This window comes from Jatropha curcas, chromosome 4 (assembly GCF_041381405.1).
Source record: "Jatropha curcas cultivar XTBG-Jc1 chromosome 4, XTBG_Jcur_1.0, whole genome shotgun sequence".
NCBI lineage: Eukaryota > Viridiplantae > Streptophyta > Magnoliopsida > Malpighiales > Euphorbiaceae > Jatropha > Jatropha curcas.
In genome coordinates this window covers 28,932,829-28,949,904 of record NC_143154.1, presented here as the reverse complement: position 1 = coordinate 28,949,904, position 17,076 = coordinate 28,932,829, and the positions used below count along the sequence as shown (strand labels likewise).

The following is a 17,076-nucleotide window of genomic DNA, read 5'->3' as shown; positions in this document are numbered from 1 at the left end:
AGCACGCGCCTTTAAAGGGAGTGGAGATGACTAAGAAAGGGACTATATATATATTTTTTTTTTAAACTAACAAAGGACTGTTTATTTCATTGTATTTTCTTGGTGGGTTTAGGACATGGATTAGACAGAATATTCCTTTCAATAAGAATATGATATGATTTGCTGATTGTCCCGATAGTGTAAGACAAGTGGAAAAAGATTACTTTGAATAAGGATATACTTAAGTGAATTTGTTTTTCTTTTTTAAATAAATGTATTACAATTCAATAATCATATTTGAATCAATACAAATGTTCTCATAGAGTTCTTCGACATTATAAAAAAATTATGAAAATTGAATATTATTCAATGTGACTAAATCTTTGTATATTATGATATGATATAAAATATAATTTGTACCTGCTTTAAATCATTCTCTCAACTAATAGAATATTAAATAAAAAAGACTAAAAAGCATAATAGATGTTGATGAATAACCACATGAAGAAAGCAATATTATCCTAATTTTTTTATTACTCATAGGTATCCCTAATTTATTGGATTAGTATTAAATTCTATTCGTATCGGATCGGTTCATTAACAGAAAAAATGACCCTAATGAATATTTTTCTTTTATATATAATGATTAAATTCTCAAACTCACTTAAATTATAGCTTTTCAAAACATTTCTCCGTGAATTGAGGACCACTTACGCTATTGAAAATACTATATATAAAGATTAGGTAGAGTTTCAAATCAAGTGCATTCTTTCAACTGTTTGAAAGGAACGTTATTGTCATCATCACTTTCAGGTCACGATTAATGTAAGAAAGAGTGGAGATGATACAGCAGCAACACTAATGTGCTAATGTGTTGGAAGGAAACTTGCATTAACTAAATAAATTATATAATTATGTAATCACGTGGATCGCATTTGTTGCCTTCGTGCTAGATGAGTAACAACAACACCAACAGAAAAAATTATATATGGGGAAAAGATGTTTTTCTAGTGGTGTTTTCTGTTGTGCTAGAGCACGAAAAAATGATTTAGACATGAGAGGTAAACTTTCAGCTTAAAAAAAAAGAAAAACAAGGGAAATAATGTGGCTACAAAAACTTTAAAAATTTTGAAAATAGTTTTATTTTATTTAATATATATGACAAATACTTTTATACTAGGATTAATAAATAAACTAAGCTTATGGCTACTTTGTTATTTATAGGCTCTGTTCGGCAAATATCGTTTGAGGGAGAGTTTAGAATTTTGACTGTTTTAAGCTATTATTTTTATAAATTATATCGTTTGTTAAAATAGTATATAAAATAGTTGTTAGTGGATAAGATAACATTTGTTAAAACATTAATTCATCTAACATTTAGCATTTCCATTTTTTTTATTAAAACTTTTTTGACAATTATGTACTTAATTAACTTATATTATCCTTATTATTAATTAACTTATATTAATATTAATTTAAAGTCTTTTGTTACGGTATTGCAAGTCTGCAATTAAACAAAATAATTTAATGATGAATTAATAGAGAAATATGTAAGGAAATTGTATTATCATTTTAAAAATGATAACGATTTCAATTTATATAATTAGACTATATACTATGAATTGATATTTTTTTTTATAATGAGTTCACTACTGTAGTCATAAGTTAAAATTATAACTCAATATTTAAATGTCTCTTTTTGTTATTTTAAATTCAACAGCTAATCAAATAATTATTTTTACTGAATACTTTTATTTTAAATGTCTCTTTTTGTTATTTTAAATTCAACAGCTAATCAAATAATTATTTTTACTGAACACTTTTACTCTAGACAATTAACAGCTATTAAAATAGCTAACACCTATTAAAATAGTTTACAGCTACTAAAACAGCTAGTATTGACGAACATGCCCATATTGCTCAGTAAAGTAACGTTTACACTAATGTCTAGAGTTTAAAAAAGCAGATTATAATTACTCTCTTTACGTTTGATGAAATGTTGGTAAAACAATTAACAGTTACTATAACAGCTAACAACTAATATATACTATACTTCAATTCAAATTTAAAGACAAATTTTACAAATTGTAGCTTGACTTGTTTACAATTTATAATTTTTTTAAAAAAATTCCCTTCATCCCATTTTATTTGCATGGTTTGACAAAACATGCATATAAAAAACTTAGTCAACAAAAGTTATGTTTCTCTTTTTTAGACTAAACTTATTAAGATATTAACAAAATTCATCGTTTAATCAACAATCATAAAGGTTATCATATATGAAAAATAATTGCTTACTTGTGTAAATTTAGAAACCTTGCAAACATTTTGGAACATCCAAAAGAAAAATAACAAGCAAAAAAAAAAGAATGGAGGAAATACTATTTACATGTTGGAACTCAAATTCGATACTAACTCATTAAATTTATCAAATCATCTTGAACAAACTATTTACGAGTGAATTTATAATCCTACTCCATATACTGAATTCATAAAATAATTTTTAATTTTTGTGTAAAATGTATTTCTGGTATTTGGCAATAATAATATCAAACGGCCCTTTAAAAAAAAATATCAAACCGACATTTAATATATCGCAATTTATATCATCATCGTAAAATTTTCACCATAATCAAAAGAATTAACAAATACATATTAACTTTGTTTAACTTTTTTTTTAAAAAAACTTTGATGATACATTTGAAAATTTAATTTAGTATTAATCATTTTATTTCAAATTTTATCCTTATTTAGATATTTCCATTAAAATTTCTCTTAAATATAAAAATTAATTAAAAAAATAATTTAATTAATTATTTCTAGTTTTTATAGAACTGAATGGTTGAATTTTTAATTGTATAAAAAGTCGAAAAGTGGTAAAATTAACGGAACGGATGTAATGAAAGTTTTAATTGTTTTTCCATTATTGATAGTTTTTTTTTTTTTTTTTTTTTTTTTTTTTTTTTTTTTTTTTGAGCGTGCAAAGTAGTCCAATGCATGAGCGTGAGAAAGATCCCCCATTTTATTTTATCTTTCATACATGGAAACGCGTGGACAGCATTACAGCACGTGACTAAGAGACATGATGCATTATGTTATGTGGCTTTGAGCGCTTTCAGAGAAATACTGTTGTGCCCAAAGATACACGTGAGATCGTCGAGTTGCCCCTTTGTTTTTTAAAATATTTTTTAAATAACTCATTTTCTTATTATTTGGTTATAATATGAAAAAACATTAAGTAGTAAAATTTTATTTATAAGACGATAAATATGTCAAAATGAGAATTTGATTAAAGAAATTGCAAATATATAAAAATGATATTTTTTTAATTTGATTATATATATATATATATATATATATTTTTTTTTTTTTCTTGGAACAACGTTTGGAACAATGTTATTCTGTGGATCAAAGAAAATGAAAAGAGGGAAAGTTGCAATAGATATAAGAAAATGAACTACTTCTATTATTGAAGAAATTACGAAATGGGCAAAATCAAGAGTTCTTATTGACAGTGAAGCACTTGAGCACTGAGCATATAACCATAGAATAAAGAAAAGAGGGAAATTAAGTTGCAACAGAATTAATTAAGCACCATTTGGTTCATAAATTCTGCAATCAAATCATAACTAATCAGACTGTGTAATGAGGGTTCACATCAATATCTAAACCCTTCAGCCTTGCAAAGGATTCCACTTTGCCTTTCAGAGTATGAAGCTCTCTTAATCTGCATAATATCCCAAAAACAAAAATTATATTTTCTTTTAGAGATGACAGGAATTATTAGACATTGTGTGATTGATGAAAATAGTACAAACCTTGCAAGTTCTGCTCGTCTTCTTGCTTCTTCAGCCATTACACTAATGTCTCCAAAAGTATGTTTTTCAGTAATCCCCTTCGCTTCTGTAGATTGCAGACCATGAAGTGTTCGCTGCTCGGCTGCCCAGGCTGCTTCTCTAGCTTCTTTACCAAAGTCCTTTTGTGTGGTCATTGCTGTCTGAGAAAAATAAACCAATGCCAAATGCTCAAAACCCAATTTACATACAGTGAATTTGAAGCTGCTTTCATTTTTCAAAAGTCTGAGACATTGTAAAATGCAAACTAAATTTGATTTTTGCTTACTCTTTGGTTATAAACTAGGCCCCAAGCTCTACCGCTCAATGCATATCTGACAGCAAACTTAATAGGATCAAGTAGCATGTAAGTTGCAATGTTGTATAGCCATACAACACCAGTCCATTTCCAGCCAATCTTACGAATTCCAGCAAAACCCCATGTTGCTTCTGCAGTTATTACAGTTGCAACCTGTATACAACTTATTAGGATTAAAACTAAGTGGTAATAAACCTAACAGTGAATAGAAATGAGCAAGTATTTACCAATTGAGCAATAAAGAAAGCAATAACAAGAAGAAGACCAGGCCTTTCCGTGAATGACCAACTTCTTGAACGGGTAACGAATATTAGAGCCTGACTTATAGTGCTGACTTGAAGGTAAATAGCTGATGCTAGCTGTTCATTCAGTTCCTTTGAGACTTGTTCATCTGAAATATTGTAATTTTTCTTCTGGAGGCTATGCACATGGAAATGTTTCTGCGATAGTCAGGAAAAAAAATATTTAGTTGTTTTGACATTTCTCTGCATTTCTAGCTTAGAGAAGCATAGCTAGGGGCTTTTACCGTAAAGAAATCGGTTTCATAAGCTCCCCAGAAGAACACAACAGTCATTATTGCTAAGTATCCACCTATCACAATCCCAGTTGCAAAAATTTCACTTAGCTTCCAGCTGTCTGGTGTTGGGGATGGCTTAACTCTGTCTTTAGATATTGTCATGATAGTACCTAGAAATATATACAGAAAAATAGCATTGAGAATTGAGATGTTCTCTTGTTAAGCATATATGTATAACAATGGATTCTAAGAGAGTACCATCATTTAGAATGGCAATAATGAGAACCATAAAGGGAGGGAAATTGAACCTCCAGAAACAAGTGAGCAACATAAATCCCATCTGTTAAACAATTTCTAATTAGAACCGCAGTTTTCATATTTTTGAAAAACTTCTAGTACATAAAAGAAAGAATATAAAACTTACAACAATACGTATGGTGATGGAAACTGCATATATCTGGGGAAAAGGGAGGGAAATAAAAGAGAGATGAGTGAAATGTGAGTAAATTTGACTATTTGTAGTCACAAAATTCAAGATTTATCAACATGATCTTACAGTATAGTTTTTCATTCTTTGAAAGATTGCACGGCTAGTTAAAACAGCACTAATGATCACACTCAACCCAGGTTCTGTCAGGACTATATCAGAAGCACTGCGAGCAGCATCTGTTGAGTCTGCTACTGCAATTCCTATGTCTGCGATTTTTAATGCTGGTGCATCATTAACTCCATCACCAGTCATTCCAACTATATGTTTCTTAGCTTGAAGTCGCTTCACAATCTCGTATTTGTGCTCTAGAAAGAATAATCAAGGCAAATAACAACATCTAAAAATGGTACTTTTTCAATCTCAATACAAATAGGATCATTATTACCTGGGAAAACACCAGCAAAACCATCAGCATTTTCGATTAGCTCGTCGACTGGTAAGGCTCCAATTTCTCCATCCTTGTTTTCTCCAAGCAAAGAGGATGAAGGATACATGTTAGTGCCCATTCCAAGTCGTCTTCCTGTCTCCTTTGCAATTGCAAGTTGATCACCTGTGATCATTTTGACACCAACACCAAGATCTAGAGCTCTTCTGATAGTTTCAGCACTGTCATGGCGAGGTGGATCAAAAAGAGGAAGAAGACCAACAAATTCCCAAGGTCCACCAGGGCTGTCTTTATTACCATCAGGTACCTCCTATAAATTATTGTCACTCTCTTTATTGTTAAGAATTAAGTTAAGAAAACCTAAAATACTATAGAAATGAACCAAAACTTATACCTGTCTAGCAACTCCAAGGGATCGAAGTCCACGCTCAGCAAATTTATCAATTATTGCATGTACCTTCTTTTCAATATCTGATTTATTCCATGCCAGATTGAGAATCTGAAGTTCCCACATAAAATATGTAAGAAATTTTAGAGTCTGGTATTCTGTAAAGTGATCATAAACTAAGACTTCAACTAATAAGTACCTGCTCTGGAGCTCCTTTGCTCATTCTATGCATCTTGCCTGCACTGTCCAGGTAAGTAAGTGCTGTCCTCTTATCAGTTGGATTGAACGGAAGAAAGTGAAGTTCAGTGATTCCGGCTCGGGCCTAATATAGTAAAACAATTCAATGACCTCAGGTTCATCATAAACTTAATCTGCAGAACACAAAATAAAACATTTGATACCTCTTTAGGATCAGCCAGCATTGAAACAATAGCTGTATCAATAGCATCTTGATTTTCCAGCCTTGAAGCTCTTGCAGCCATCAATACAACCATGTCTTTGTCAACACCCTTTGCAAAAACCTATAATGAAATAGATGAAGTCAAATTTCTCTGTTATAATGCAGCAACTATCTGTATATTAACCTGATAATATACAGATAAGAGTTAAAAGTAGCACCTCTATCATAGATTTGTCAACCGTAAGTTTGTTAAGAGTTAAAGTGCCTGTTTTATCGCTGCAAAGCACATCCATCCCAGCCATTTCCTCAATAGCTGTCATTCTCTTTGTTATGGCACCCTACACAGGAAGTAGAAAAATCCTTAATATTTCTCTCAAGCTATTATATACTAGTTTGATTCAGGAAAACAAATTATTTTCACATACCTGCTGAGACAAGCGATGAGAACCTATAGCCATGGTAACAGAAAGTACTGTTGGCATAGCAATGGGGATACCACCAATGAGTAAAACTAGAAGGTTGTCTATGCCGACGCGATAAGACCTCTTTTGGCTCCCATAAATTACCACAATTTCAATCAACATTCCAATGGCAATAGAGCAAATGCAGAAGTTTCCAATAGCAGTTAAGACCTGAAACCACAAAGCAAACTCACAACTAGTAGCAGATGCTTACAGGATATTAAAGCAAGCATGACTAGAATTTCCTGATTATGTAAATTTGAACGCAATTTTGAGATGAACCTTCTGAAAATGCCCTATATGATTAGTGTTTTCAACAAGATGAGCTGCCTTTCCAAAAAAGGTATGTACTCCTGTAGCAATTACAACTGCTTCAATTTCACCTTGCTTGCATGTTGAACCAGAGTAAACCCCATCGCCAGGATTCTTAGTGACTGGAAGTGACTCTCCTGTAAGAGCAGACTAGAAAAAGAAAACATATATTGAAACCTTAAATCTCAATATAAGAACACAACTTGTCTTCTTCTTCCTTTTCTTTTTCTTTCTGCAGGAAAAAAGAATTCAGTATTGAACATTTTATGACTAGTCACCTGATCAATCTTCAAAGGATCTCCTTCAAGTAATCGAGCATCAGCAGGAATAATGTCACCTAATTTAATACTAATGATGTCTCCCGGGACCAATACAGCAGCATCTTCCTCTCCCCAGCTGCCATTACGTAAAACCTGTCGTAGACAATTTCGATACGAAGAAATAATTAAGCAATCCAAACAGCTTAAACAAGAGCTCATTATCTAAATAAGAAGATTTATGAACTAATATATGGATTTAACCTTTGCTTTTGGTGCCAGCCGAGCCATAAGAGCTGCAGCTGCATTTCCAGCATTATTTTCTTCTATAAAGCTGATGGTTGAGTTGACGATAAGCAGTGTCACAATACCAACAAAATCATGGAAATCTATCCCTTCTCGCTGAATAATGATTTTATTTTCAGTTCAATGCATTTAATTGGAGATATTTGAAGTGAAAGATAAAAGGGTATCCCTATAAACTTACTCCTCCATGTGCAAGAGCGATGGCCATAATTGCTGCACCTTCCATAACCCATGACAGTGGATTCCACATAAACCCCAAAAACTTGAGTATTTTGCTTTCCTATAAAGCAGCATATAAAAGAACTTAATTTAAGAAAAAGTTGCAAGTGAAATTAAATTTCCAATTAGAACAACAAGTGCTAAAACCATTCTTAAAAGACCTTTTTCTCTTCGAGCTTGTTTTGCCCAAATACTTCTAATCGCTGTTGAACCTCATCAGTAGCAAGACCCTTTCTTGTACATTTCAACTTCTCAAAGACTTCTTCAACAGGAATTGTCTCCTGTAAGAATCCAAATCCAGGTTACCAAACATGTTGATGTTGAAGGATGATTTATTCAGACTTGACATAAACATAAAGGTAGATGGACTTGTATCCATATTGATGTTAGTTATTACCCAAAAAGATCTCGTTTTAGATTTAACCACTAATCTATGCAAAATTCTGTTTTTACATCAGAAATAATTGAAGAAATTCCTTTTCCTTTTTGTTTCTTTTTCTACATAAACATTGGTTAACACAAAAGTAGTAGTAGTTCACTCAGGATGAATATGTACCAGATCAACAGTTTCCTTGCTAATAGCTTCAAGGGCAATTGCAGTCTTGTCCATTTCAGTTTTCCTGCTTCAGCACCCACCCTAATCTCTAGGTAGGAAATCTGCATGTTTAGAAACTTATCAATTAAATTACTTACATATGAAAAAAAAAAAAAAAAACATATTAGATTTCTAAATGGGCAAAAATCTAAACGACTGATTCTTTCAGGCATTTTCTCACCGACAAAAATGAGCTATGCAGGTTATACGAAGTCTAACAGAATCATTGGATCTTCTTCTTGTTCGGTGTATGGAATTCCTATGACTCTAATGTTTCACTTGTTCGCAACTAGAAAATAAATTCACCATTGATAATACATGTGAACATGTGCAAACATATATAACAACTATATTTGTAACCTTAAGAAATTCAGAGAATGGACTTCTTTCTCATATAGCAGGAGCTATATTGGTAACAAAAGCTATAATGGAAAAGACTTTTGCAATGTTGAAAGAGAGAGTGAGTGTTTAGATAAATGAAAAGAACATGTATATATAGCCTACAATGAAGTATGGAAAGCATCAAAAGGACATGCTGTTTAAAGTGAATCAGTGGAGGAACAAGAAGAAAAGAGCAAATGCCATTGGGTAGGAGACAGAAACTAGGCTTATGCAACTCCGCCTCCAGCAATTATGCAATTATCTATGAATATGCAACAAAGTACGTATGCAAAAATGGTGTTTCCAAAGAGAATTAAGATGCAGTTTTTAAGATTAATTTTTTGTCTTGTTTTGCGTATTTCTGCATCCTAATAAAAAAAATTTTAAAGTGCTGTTTTTTTTTACAATGCATGGTCAGACTTTTGATCTAAACAATAAGACTTCAGTGTATAGGCTCACCTATACACTGTGTAGGTAAATCTTTCCTCATAAACAGAGGTGTCTTTTTGATTTTTCTCCCGGGTTATTGCGAAATAATGGGCCCACCCAAATACCAAAGGATGGTATTTTTAGCCGATTATTAAAAAAAAAAAAGAAACATTAATAAATTTTTAAAATACCCTTATATCGGCTTGGTGTATGGGTGTTCAAGTGTACACAAGTCTGATCATACTTCTAAATACCCAAATAAATTAGGCTAGACTACCCATTTATCTAAAAAGTTAGGATTCAATTTGTAATTTGGAGCTGTTGATTTTACCTAAATACCATTTGCAATGCAAGGATGTGTATAAATAAGCATTGAGCAAACTTTGAAAAAAATTAGAAATCAAATCGAATCAAATTATTTTCAATATTTGGTCCGACTATTTGAGTTTTAGTTTTAGTTTCAGCTTTAGTTTGAAATCTTTTACAATTTCGATTTTCAGTTTTTAGATCGGTCTTCCAAAATATTTATTTTTTGAGTAGAATCGAATTATTTAACTGAACTAATGCCTATCGAATTGAACCGATCAATTTGGTTCGGTTTCCAAATTTATTTCAGTTTGATTTAGATTTTTAAAAAATCTATTTTCAGTTTTATAGTTCGGTTCGGAATTGAACCACCCGTTATATATATATATATATATATATATATATATATATATATATATATATTGATAAATTCACTTGTTGATATTCGATGCTACCAAAACATTCCAAGCAAAGCTCATCTCATTGGAGAAATCATACTCTCACAGATTCGTACGGATTTTTATTTGTCATTATTGGCCTACTGTTACCAAGGGCTAAGAAAAGATTTGGCTTTTGGATTAAGTGGGTGTTAGGGATTTGTAATGACAATAAAAAAGGGAATACAGACCCATGTCTCAATTCTAATTGTTTCACTATAAGTTAGTGAATTGGTGAACTAGATCTAGGGCTAATTAAGTATTCTCTGTTTTTAAAATCAATCAAACGGATTAAATCGAATCGATTCTGTTTAATTTTTAACATATTTGGTTTACTTTTGGTTTTTATAGAAAAGAATGGAATTTTTTATATTAAGTTCGGTTTTTAATAAACCTAAAAAATAAGTCTAGAATTGTTGAAAATAGTTAAAAACTCGCGAAACTATGAAATTAAATTGATTAGGTTTAATTCAAATTCTATATATTTTTTCGATTCGGTTCAATTTCCATTTTTAAAAACATTACCTATTCTATTTAATTTGCGACCATTTAATTTGGTTTGAATCCGCCCAAAAGCTCATGCAAGCATCAAAACCAGAACTAGATATGCGTTGCAACAAGAAATCTAGTTAATTAATTAAATAATCATTAATTTTTTTTAAAAAAATTATATATTCTATTAGCAATCAATGCCCAATTTAGGTTTTTCCAATTTGGATATTCTTCTTCACCATAGCCAATTAAATCCAAGAAAAGTCATGTTGCACAAAGGATGGCCCATATGGAAAGATACATATGGGCCTTGTGCTCTTTGGATTAAAGGATTTGTTCTTTTTTTTTTTTTTAGCTTTTTAGAATTGGATTTTTCTACTTGCACATAAATTGCAACTTTATCTTCTTTCCAAAACTTCAAAATATTAAGGCACAATTTCCCATTGTTTGAGCATTCTAAAAATTAAGTTTAATTGAAAATATTTTTCTGGTCAAAACAAAATTAACTCATTTTTAAGAAAAATGACTTTTCATTTTTAAGAGAGTAAAATATGTTCTAAATAAATTTACTATAACTTTATAAATTTATATTTTTTTTAATTTATTAATCATTGTTAGTCAGTATCACTTCTCACCGTTCGTTGCCAGGCACCACCAATGATGCCGTCAGCTACCACCACCGATGCCTAACGACTTTCCTAATTTTTTTTATTTTTTTACATTATTCTCATATTTAACAATAATTTAAAATATAAAATTTATATTATTATTATTATTACTATTATTATGGTCATGTGAGTTAAAATTTTTCATAATTTTAACTAATTTTAAATATTATAACCAAATAATAAAAAATAAAATATTTAAAAAATATTTTTAAAAATAAATTATTTTCCAGAAACAAATAGAGTTTAAATTTCTCGAATTTCAACCGTAGAACCAGGGGTGGCAACCGGTGGCTATTTGTCACGACCCGTTTCCATGGGCCGGACCGGCACTAGGACCTGGGTGGGCTTAAGGCCCCCGAAGTCCGTAGTAAGCCTATATTATGCAAACGTCATTTCCTATTCATAACTGTGGATGCAAGCCCAATAATTTATTTCAGTTATGTATCACTAATACAGTTCATATATTTAATATGGACTTTTATTATTCATTTACAACCCAACTGGAATACAATTGCGGAACTCTACCTTTACATTTACATCGTCATTTCTATCATTAACAATCTTCTATAATTATTGTCTCAACTCCATAGGATTTTTCTTTCTTCTATTACCTGGAAAAAAAATAAGTAGGCAGGGATGAGCGCCAAACTCAATGAGTAGGGTTAGATGACCCTCTCACCCCACACAATCACACAGATGCGAAAATATTTTTATCTGGTTACCGTTTAATTATATGATCATGCAGTTTGTCACACAAATGGCAATACAACAGCAATCACAAGTATTATCACCTTCATATAATCACATCACGTGGAAATTAGTCAGTGGAGTCACCGAAACCCCCGATGAGCCGTCCTCCCACATGGCCCATCCTCTCACGTGTGCACCAGGGAGCCGATCCCCTATTCTGGCCGACCGGTCTAATCCTCACTTGACCAGCCCTCTCATTGTTTTTCCATTCTCTCTGTTTTTTTTTTTTTTTTTTTTTTAAATACCAACAGGAGGCAACCCGGTCGTCTCCTTCAAATCTAGATCATCAGGCGCTCACAACAGGAGGCCACCCTGCGGGCTGCGATCAAACCTAGATTATCCGGTGCGCCCAAATAAAGAAGCCAACCTGTGGTTAACAGTAACGGTAACAGTAGGTGCACACGGGGGCGCCGATCTCCCATTTACCCGGCTAACAGTAATCAGTATCAAGATCCATATACAGTAACAGTCTCACAAACCCATGGTGACCCACTTCATCCTAATTCCACACAAACAAGGCACAACAATATCACAGCACAAGTAATCAAGCAATATTTAATATCAACAAATAGTGCATCACAATATGGCGATAATGCATGAAAACATTTAACCATGAATGCATGAATGCAGGCGGATGAGGCAAATTATCTAACACTACTCACAAATCTTTATTGTCTTCTAAGGGGACTGCCTTTCTAGCCACGTGCTTCCAGCCTTTGTCCTCGCATTTCGGAATTTTATAAACCTCTAAAATAAACAATAAAATTCTAAGTAAGAATTTTAAATTTGAAGATTCTATTTCATATTCGTTTACTAATTTTGGTTACCAGTCATTTAATTCACTTATTAATTTAAACTATATATATTTATAGATATATATTGGGTTTCTTTATTTATTTATCACTCTAATACTCTTATTCTATATTTTTAATTTCTATAAATAATTTAATTTCTATAAGTAATTTAATTTCTATACTTAATTTTATTTTCTACCGAAATTTCGGCAGCATCTCCCCTAAAAATTAGACTATCCACCTGTTAAAATATCAACAATTTAACAAATATTCAACTCAATCCATACGGCCCATCCGTCAGGCAATTAATCAAATAAAATTTTTCCCATCCTCCTTCAATCTCAACATCCCCACACAACCAAAATTATAATATACAATAACATTATACCTAAACTACCTTAATCTACACTTTAATCCTATTAATATATCATTATCAAGGTTCCTTAATTAAATCCACACGAATGGAATTATACTAGAATTAAATCAATGCAAAATAAATTAGCTAATCACAAAACTAAGAAAAACATTCTAAAAATAGTCTAAAAATTAAATTTATATACCCAAAATCTTGCTGCCGGAATTGTTCGACTGGAAAAAGGGAGCTACGTGTGCTGGAACTAAGAGCAAGTGAGAGCAATGGCATTGAGTCGACCAAACCAAGTTGCTGCGCTCACCGGAACTGCGAGCAGGTGGCGCGATGAGCTAGAGGAGGAGCTGGCGCTGCACGATCTGGCCGAGGGTAAGGTGGGACTGCTGGCGGAGCTGCTGCGGCGGCCAATTGCGGCGAGGAGCACCGGTGGCGCGCGATGGCGTGGGTGGCGCGGCTCTTCTGCTCTGTCTCACCAGAAATGCAAGCGCAGTGAAGAAAGGAAGGAAGAAAGAAAGAAAATAAAAGAAAGAAAAGAAGAAGAAGAAGAAAGTGGAGGAGAAGGCTTTGGTGGTGCTGCGTACAGGTGGAGGCACAGAATGGTGTAGGGGAGGGTGAAGTATGCGCTGGAAATAGGGGGAGAAGAGGGTTCTAGATGTGATTTGGGTGGGTTTGGGCTGGTTCGGTTCGATTCAGCCCAAATCTCGATTTTTACTTGATTTTTTTGACTTTTCAATTGGTTTTCGATTCGGTTTATCACTGTACAAATTATTAATTTGCATTTAAATAATTAGATACATTTTCCACGCTGTCAGTTTATTAAATTTAAATGAAAAATCTTTGAAAATAAAAATTCGGGTTATTTCAGTCTTCCCCCCTTATAAGAAAATTCGTCCTCGAATTTTGAAAATAACAAGAAACTAGGATGCGACAGTTGTTTACGACAATGGTGGTTGTGCTTCTCACATAATGCTGCAAATGCTAAAAGTTATGACATTCACATTCAGGAGAATAATTATCCTTCTAAGCAGCTAGAAGGGTGAATCAAGACGATGAGGTAAATATTTTTGAGTTCGTTAGTCAGAGCGGCGAAACTAATTTCTTTATTAAATTTATTAAGTAAGATAAACCAATGAACAGACCTAAGGAGAAAATCTAATATATAGGGAGGGTAGGATGATTATAAGATGAATCCATCCCCAAAGTTATCTACCTTATTACCATTGTTAATTTAAACTTGAGTTGTACTGTATCTACAAGTCATCAAATCAAGTAAAATTTTCATAACCCCAAGCACACAACTCAAGTCAAATATTCATAACCCCAAGCACAGATTCGACACTAATATTCACCTTTACACGTAAGAATTTAAGTCCCTTATAACATATTTTCAAGTAAGAGTTATTAATCTAATTGGCTATATATCATGTGACCTACATTGATGTATCGCCTCATTTACCTTTCACTAGCTATTGTAGGCAATGATTATCACTCAATAAGACGCTCATACACAAACCAAGTATTAAGTCTTCTGATACAAGAATCCACATATTCAAATTTACTACTATCCCAATTTAGAATCCGTATTTCAAAATTCAAAGCCTACATGCTGACTCATCCATTTTCCATAAATTCCAAATATTAATATCATTGCTCCAATAATCATGGAAGAAGTTTATAATTAGATAAGATGGTTGCTACCAATTCAAGGAGGTTTTCGATTATCATCAAGTTCTACCATTAAGTACCATTTAATCCTTTCCAATTAAAGAGAACAAAGTCATGGTATTACTACAAGCTTATATCAAACAAAATCATGACATTTCTCTAGCTAGTTGCTATCAACAGATAGGAGATCCTAACCTCTATCCCAAGCTCATCACTCATTTATCAACTTCACCATTTTCCAACGAAAGATAGATATACAACCTCTCTTCAAATCCTACTAACAAGAATCCCATAAAAACAAGTAGTACATCAACTATATAGAGAGAATTTAAATTCACAATCAAGTCCCTATTTTAGTTATTGACTTCTGTATTCCTCTTTCCAATTTGTCATACCATACCATTTCTTAACTAATTATGACAAGAACTTATGCAACTAGCCAGGTAAGCTGTTGCCATGCCGGATAATTCTTAATTTATTTTCTAAAATTTGCAAACACCATTCTATTATCCAACTCCTGATTAACTATGTCCTGTATTTTAAGTTTATTCTTAATCCCATGAATGCCTATGAATATTCAGATAATAATATTATTGGGTTATTCCTTTTCTCCAAGCCTATCGTAATGTCTATCACTTCCAAAATTTGTAAAATTTATACCTAATACAATATCCTCAACCTTAATTATGTTCCCTCTATATTCTGTACTCAAACAAGGTTAATACCTCATTGAATCCTTCCACATCAGAATTACAATGTACCAGTCCTCGAATGGATTTAACTAATGAAGTATTCCCTTAAACCACAAGATATATCGTAAATTGCCATCTATAACACAATTATATTCATTCAATCATAATTGCTACCAATTACTAAGAAATTCGGAATAGGTTTTTACATTGACTCCAAATTATATTTCAATCATTCTCACCTTAATTGGTACCTCGATCACTCCATAGGTAATTTAAAATAATAATTTATCTAACTGACACACATGAGTTGGCATTCCAACATAATTAAGATGTAATCTTAACCATCTCGTTACCCATCCAATAATCTTATAGTTTATGTTTTCAATCCTCGAATACTTGTGTGTATTTTCCTTACTAAATTCGCAAAAATTATCCCAAATTCACTGGTTTGTTCTTACACAAATCTACAATAATCCAAATGAATCATAAATTAAGACCTCACTGGCTTATTATTAAATGAAAATGCTCCAAATACCTTTATGTTCTACTAAGATCATAATTATAACTTTCCTTCTCCATCCAATAAAATAAGTAACTTACAAAATTACACTAATTAATAGGAATTTCTTATTTTAACTACTTTACATCAAGAAATTATATTTATTCACAATCATAGTCATATGATTCTTTAACAACTCTTATTCTCAATTATTCTTACGCACAACACTTGGCACTTACACATAGTATATCGATAGGCTCCATATATAAATTCGGTCGATATAACTCGTAAATTATTATTATACCTTATAGATTTTGTTAGTATTATTATTATTATTACTATTACCATTATTACTGTTACTATTACTATTATTATCATTATTCTTATTTTATGTCACATATACTTTTTATTATTTTCTTTTATTCTATATATCTTTATATCTATTTATCGATTTATTATTATGTTATTTATTTATACATGTATTATTATATATATACATAGATTTTTTTTTTTTCCATAATCATGAAATCTCACAGTATACAAATTTTTATCTTAGATCCCCTGATACATCATTACTCTATTCTAATCACTCTTAATAATAGTGATTCCTAATTTATCAAAACTCTAAATACTAATTACCCTCATTTAAACCATACTAATCTATACTCCTCATATTTCTGTAATGAATTCTTTTCTTAATATCCATACAAGAACAGAACTAGCTCCATTCTTACTTATCTAATTCATTGGTATAACATCAAGTCAATAATAGGACAATTATCCCTTAATGTCCCATATCATTCATCAATTCACTTAACTATCATGGTTCACTATTTATATAACATAATTATCTTAATTTCTTAATATAAGTCATTTACTTTTGCTCAGTTCATAGAATCTCTCATTAAACAATAGTCCTTATTTATACATAAAAAGGCTAAATCTTGTTGCATTTAACTCATAATCACGTCTTATTAAACCATAAGGTGCCACAATCCACACAATCTCCATCATCATTTATATAAAGCAATTTATCTCTTACTAAGAATCACAATGTACTTTTCTTATAACCACAATAATTTATATTATTCCCTGTATTCATACACTTAAAAAGAAATAGCTGATGAACACC

General features: G+C 31.7%; 1 protein-coding gene and 1 long non-coding RNA gene across 3 annotated transcripts; both read right to left on the bottom strand.

Annotated features, from left to right (window-relative positions):
• Window positions 1–3,470: 3,470 nt before the first annotated feature.
• On the bottom strand, window positions 3,471–8,476 carry LOC105632313 (plasma membrane ATPase 1). Its single transcript, XM_020678598.3, has 20 exons — window positions 8,423–8,476; window positions 8,028–8,147; window positions 7,829–7,927; window positions 7,606–7,743; window positions 7,363–7,497; window positions 7,055–7,234; window positions 6,737–6,943; window positions 6,530–6,649; window positions 6,313–6,432; window positions 6,111–6,233; window positions 5,918–6,022; window positions 5,524–5,833; window positions 5,205–5,443; window positions 5,073–5,105; window positions 4,907–4,988; window positions 4,658–4,818; window positions 4,359–4,571; window positions 4,102–4,284; window positions 3,798–3,976; window positions 3,471–3,706 (listed from the first exon to the last, which is right to left on the bottom strand). The coding sequence occupies exons 1-20, from the start codon at window positions 8,474–8,476 to the stop codon at window positions 3,613–3,615; spliced, it is 2,895 nt and encodes a 964-aa protein (XP_020534257.1). The 3' UTR covers window positions 3,471–3,612.
• Window positions 8,477–11,566: 3,090 nt separating this feature from the next.
• LOC149497185 (uncharacterized) lies at window positions 11,567–13,329 on the bottom strand. Of its 2 annotated transcripts, XR_016320546.1 has the most exons (3): window positions 13,279–13,329; window positions 12,587–12,671; window positions 11,567–11,785 (listed from the first exon to the last, which is right to left on the bottom strand). It is a non-coding gene; the product is annotated as an uncharacterized LOC149497185 (long non-coding RNA). The 2 variants fall into 2 exon arrangements; XR_016320547.1 differs by lacking the exon at window positions 12,587–12,671 and having other exon boundaries at window positions 13,279–13,325.
• Between the last annotated feature and the right edge of the window lie 3,747 nt (window positions 13,330–17,076).

Excerpts from the sequence above, each read along its gene's own strand:
- LOC105632313 (XM_020678598.3), bottom strand. The coding sequence starts at position 8,476 with ATGGACAAGACTGCAATTGCCCTTGAAGCTATTAGCAAGGAAACTGTT. Across the intron at positions 8,148-8,422 it reads GCAAGGAAACTGTTGATCTG|GAGACAATTCCTGTTGAAGA; the intron begins GTACATATTCAT and ends GGATTCTTACAG. Across the intron at positions 7,928-8,027 it reads ACAAGCTCGAAGAGAAAAAG|GAAAGCAAAATACTCAAGTT; the intron begins GTCTTTTAAGAA and ends GCTGCTTTATAG.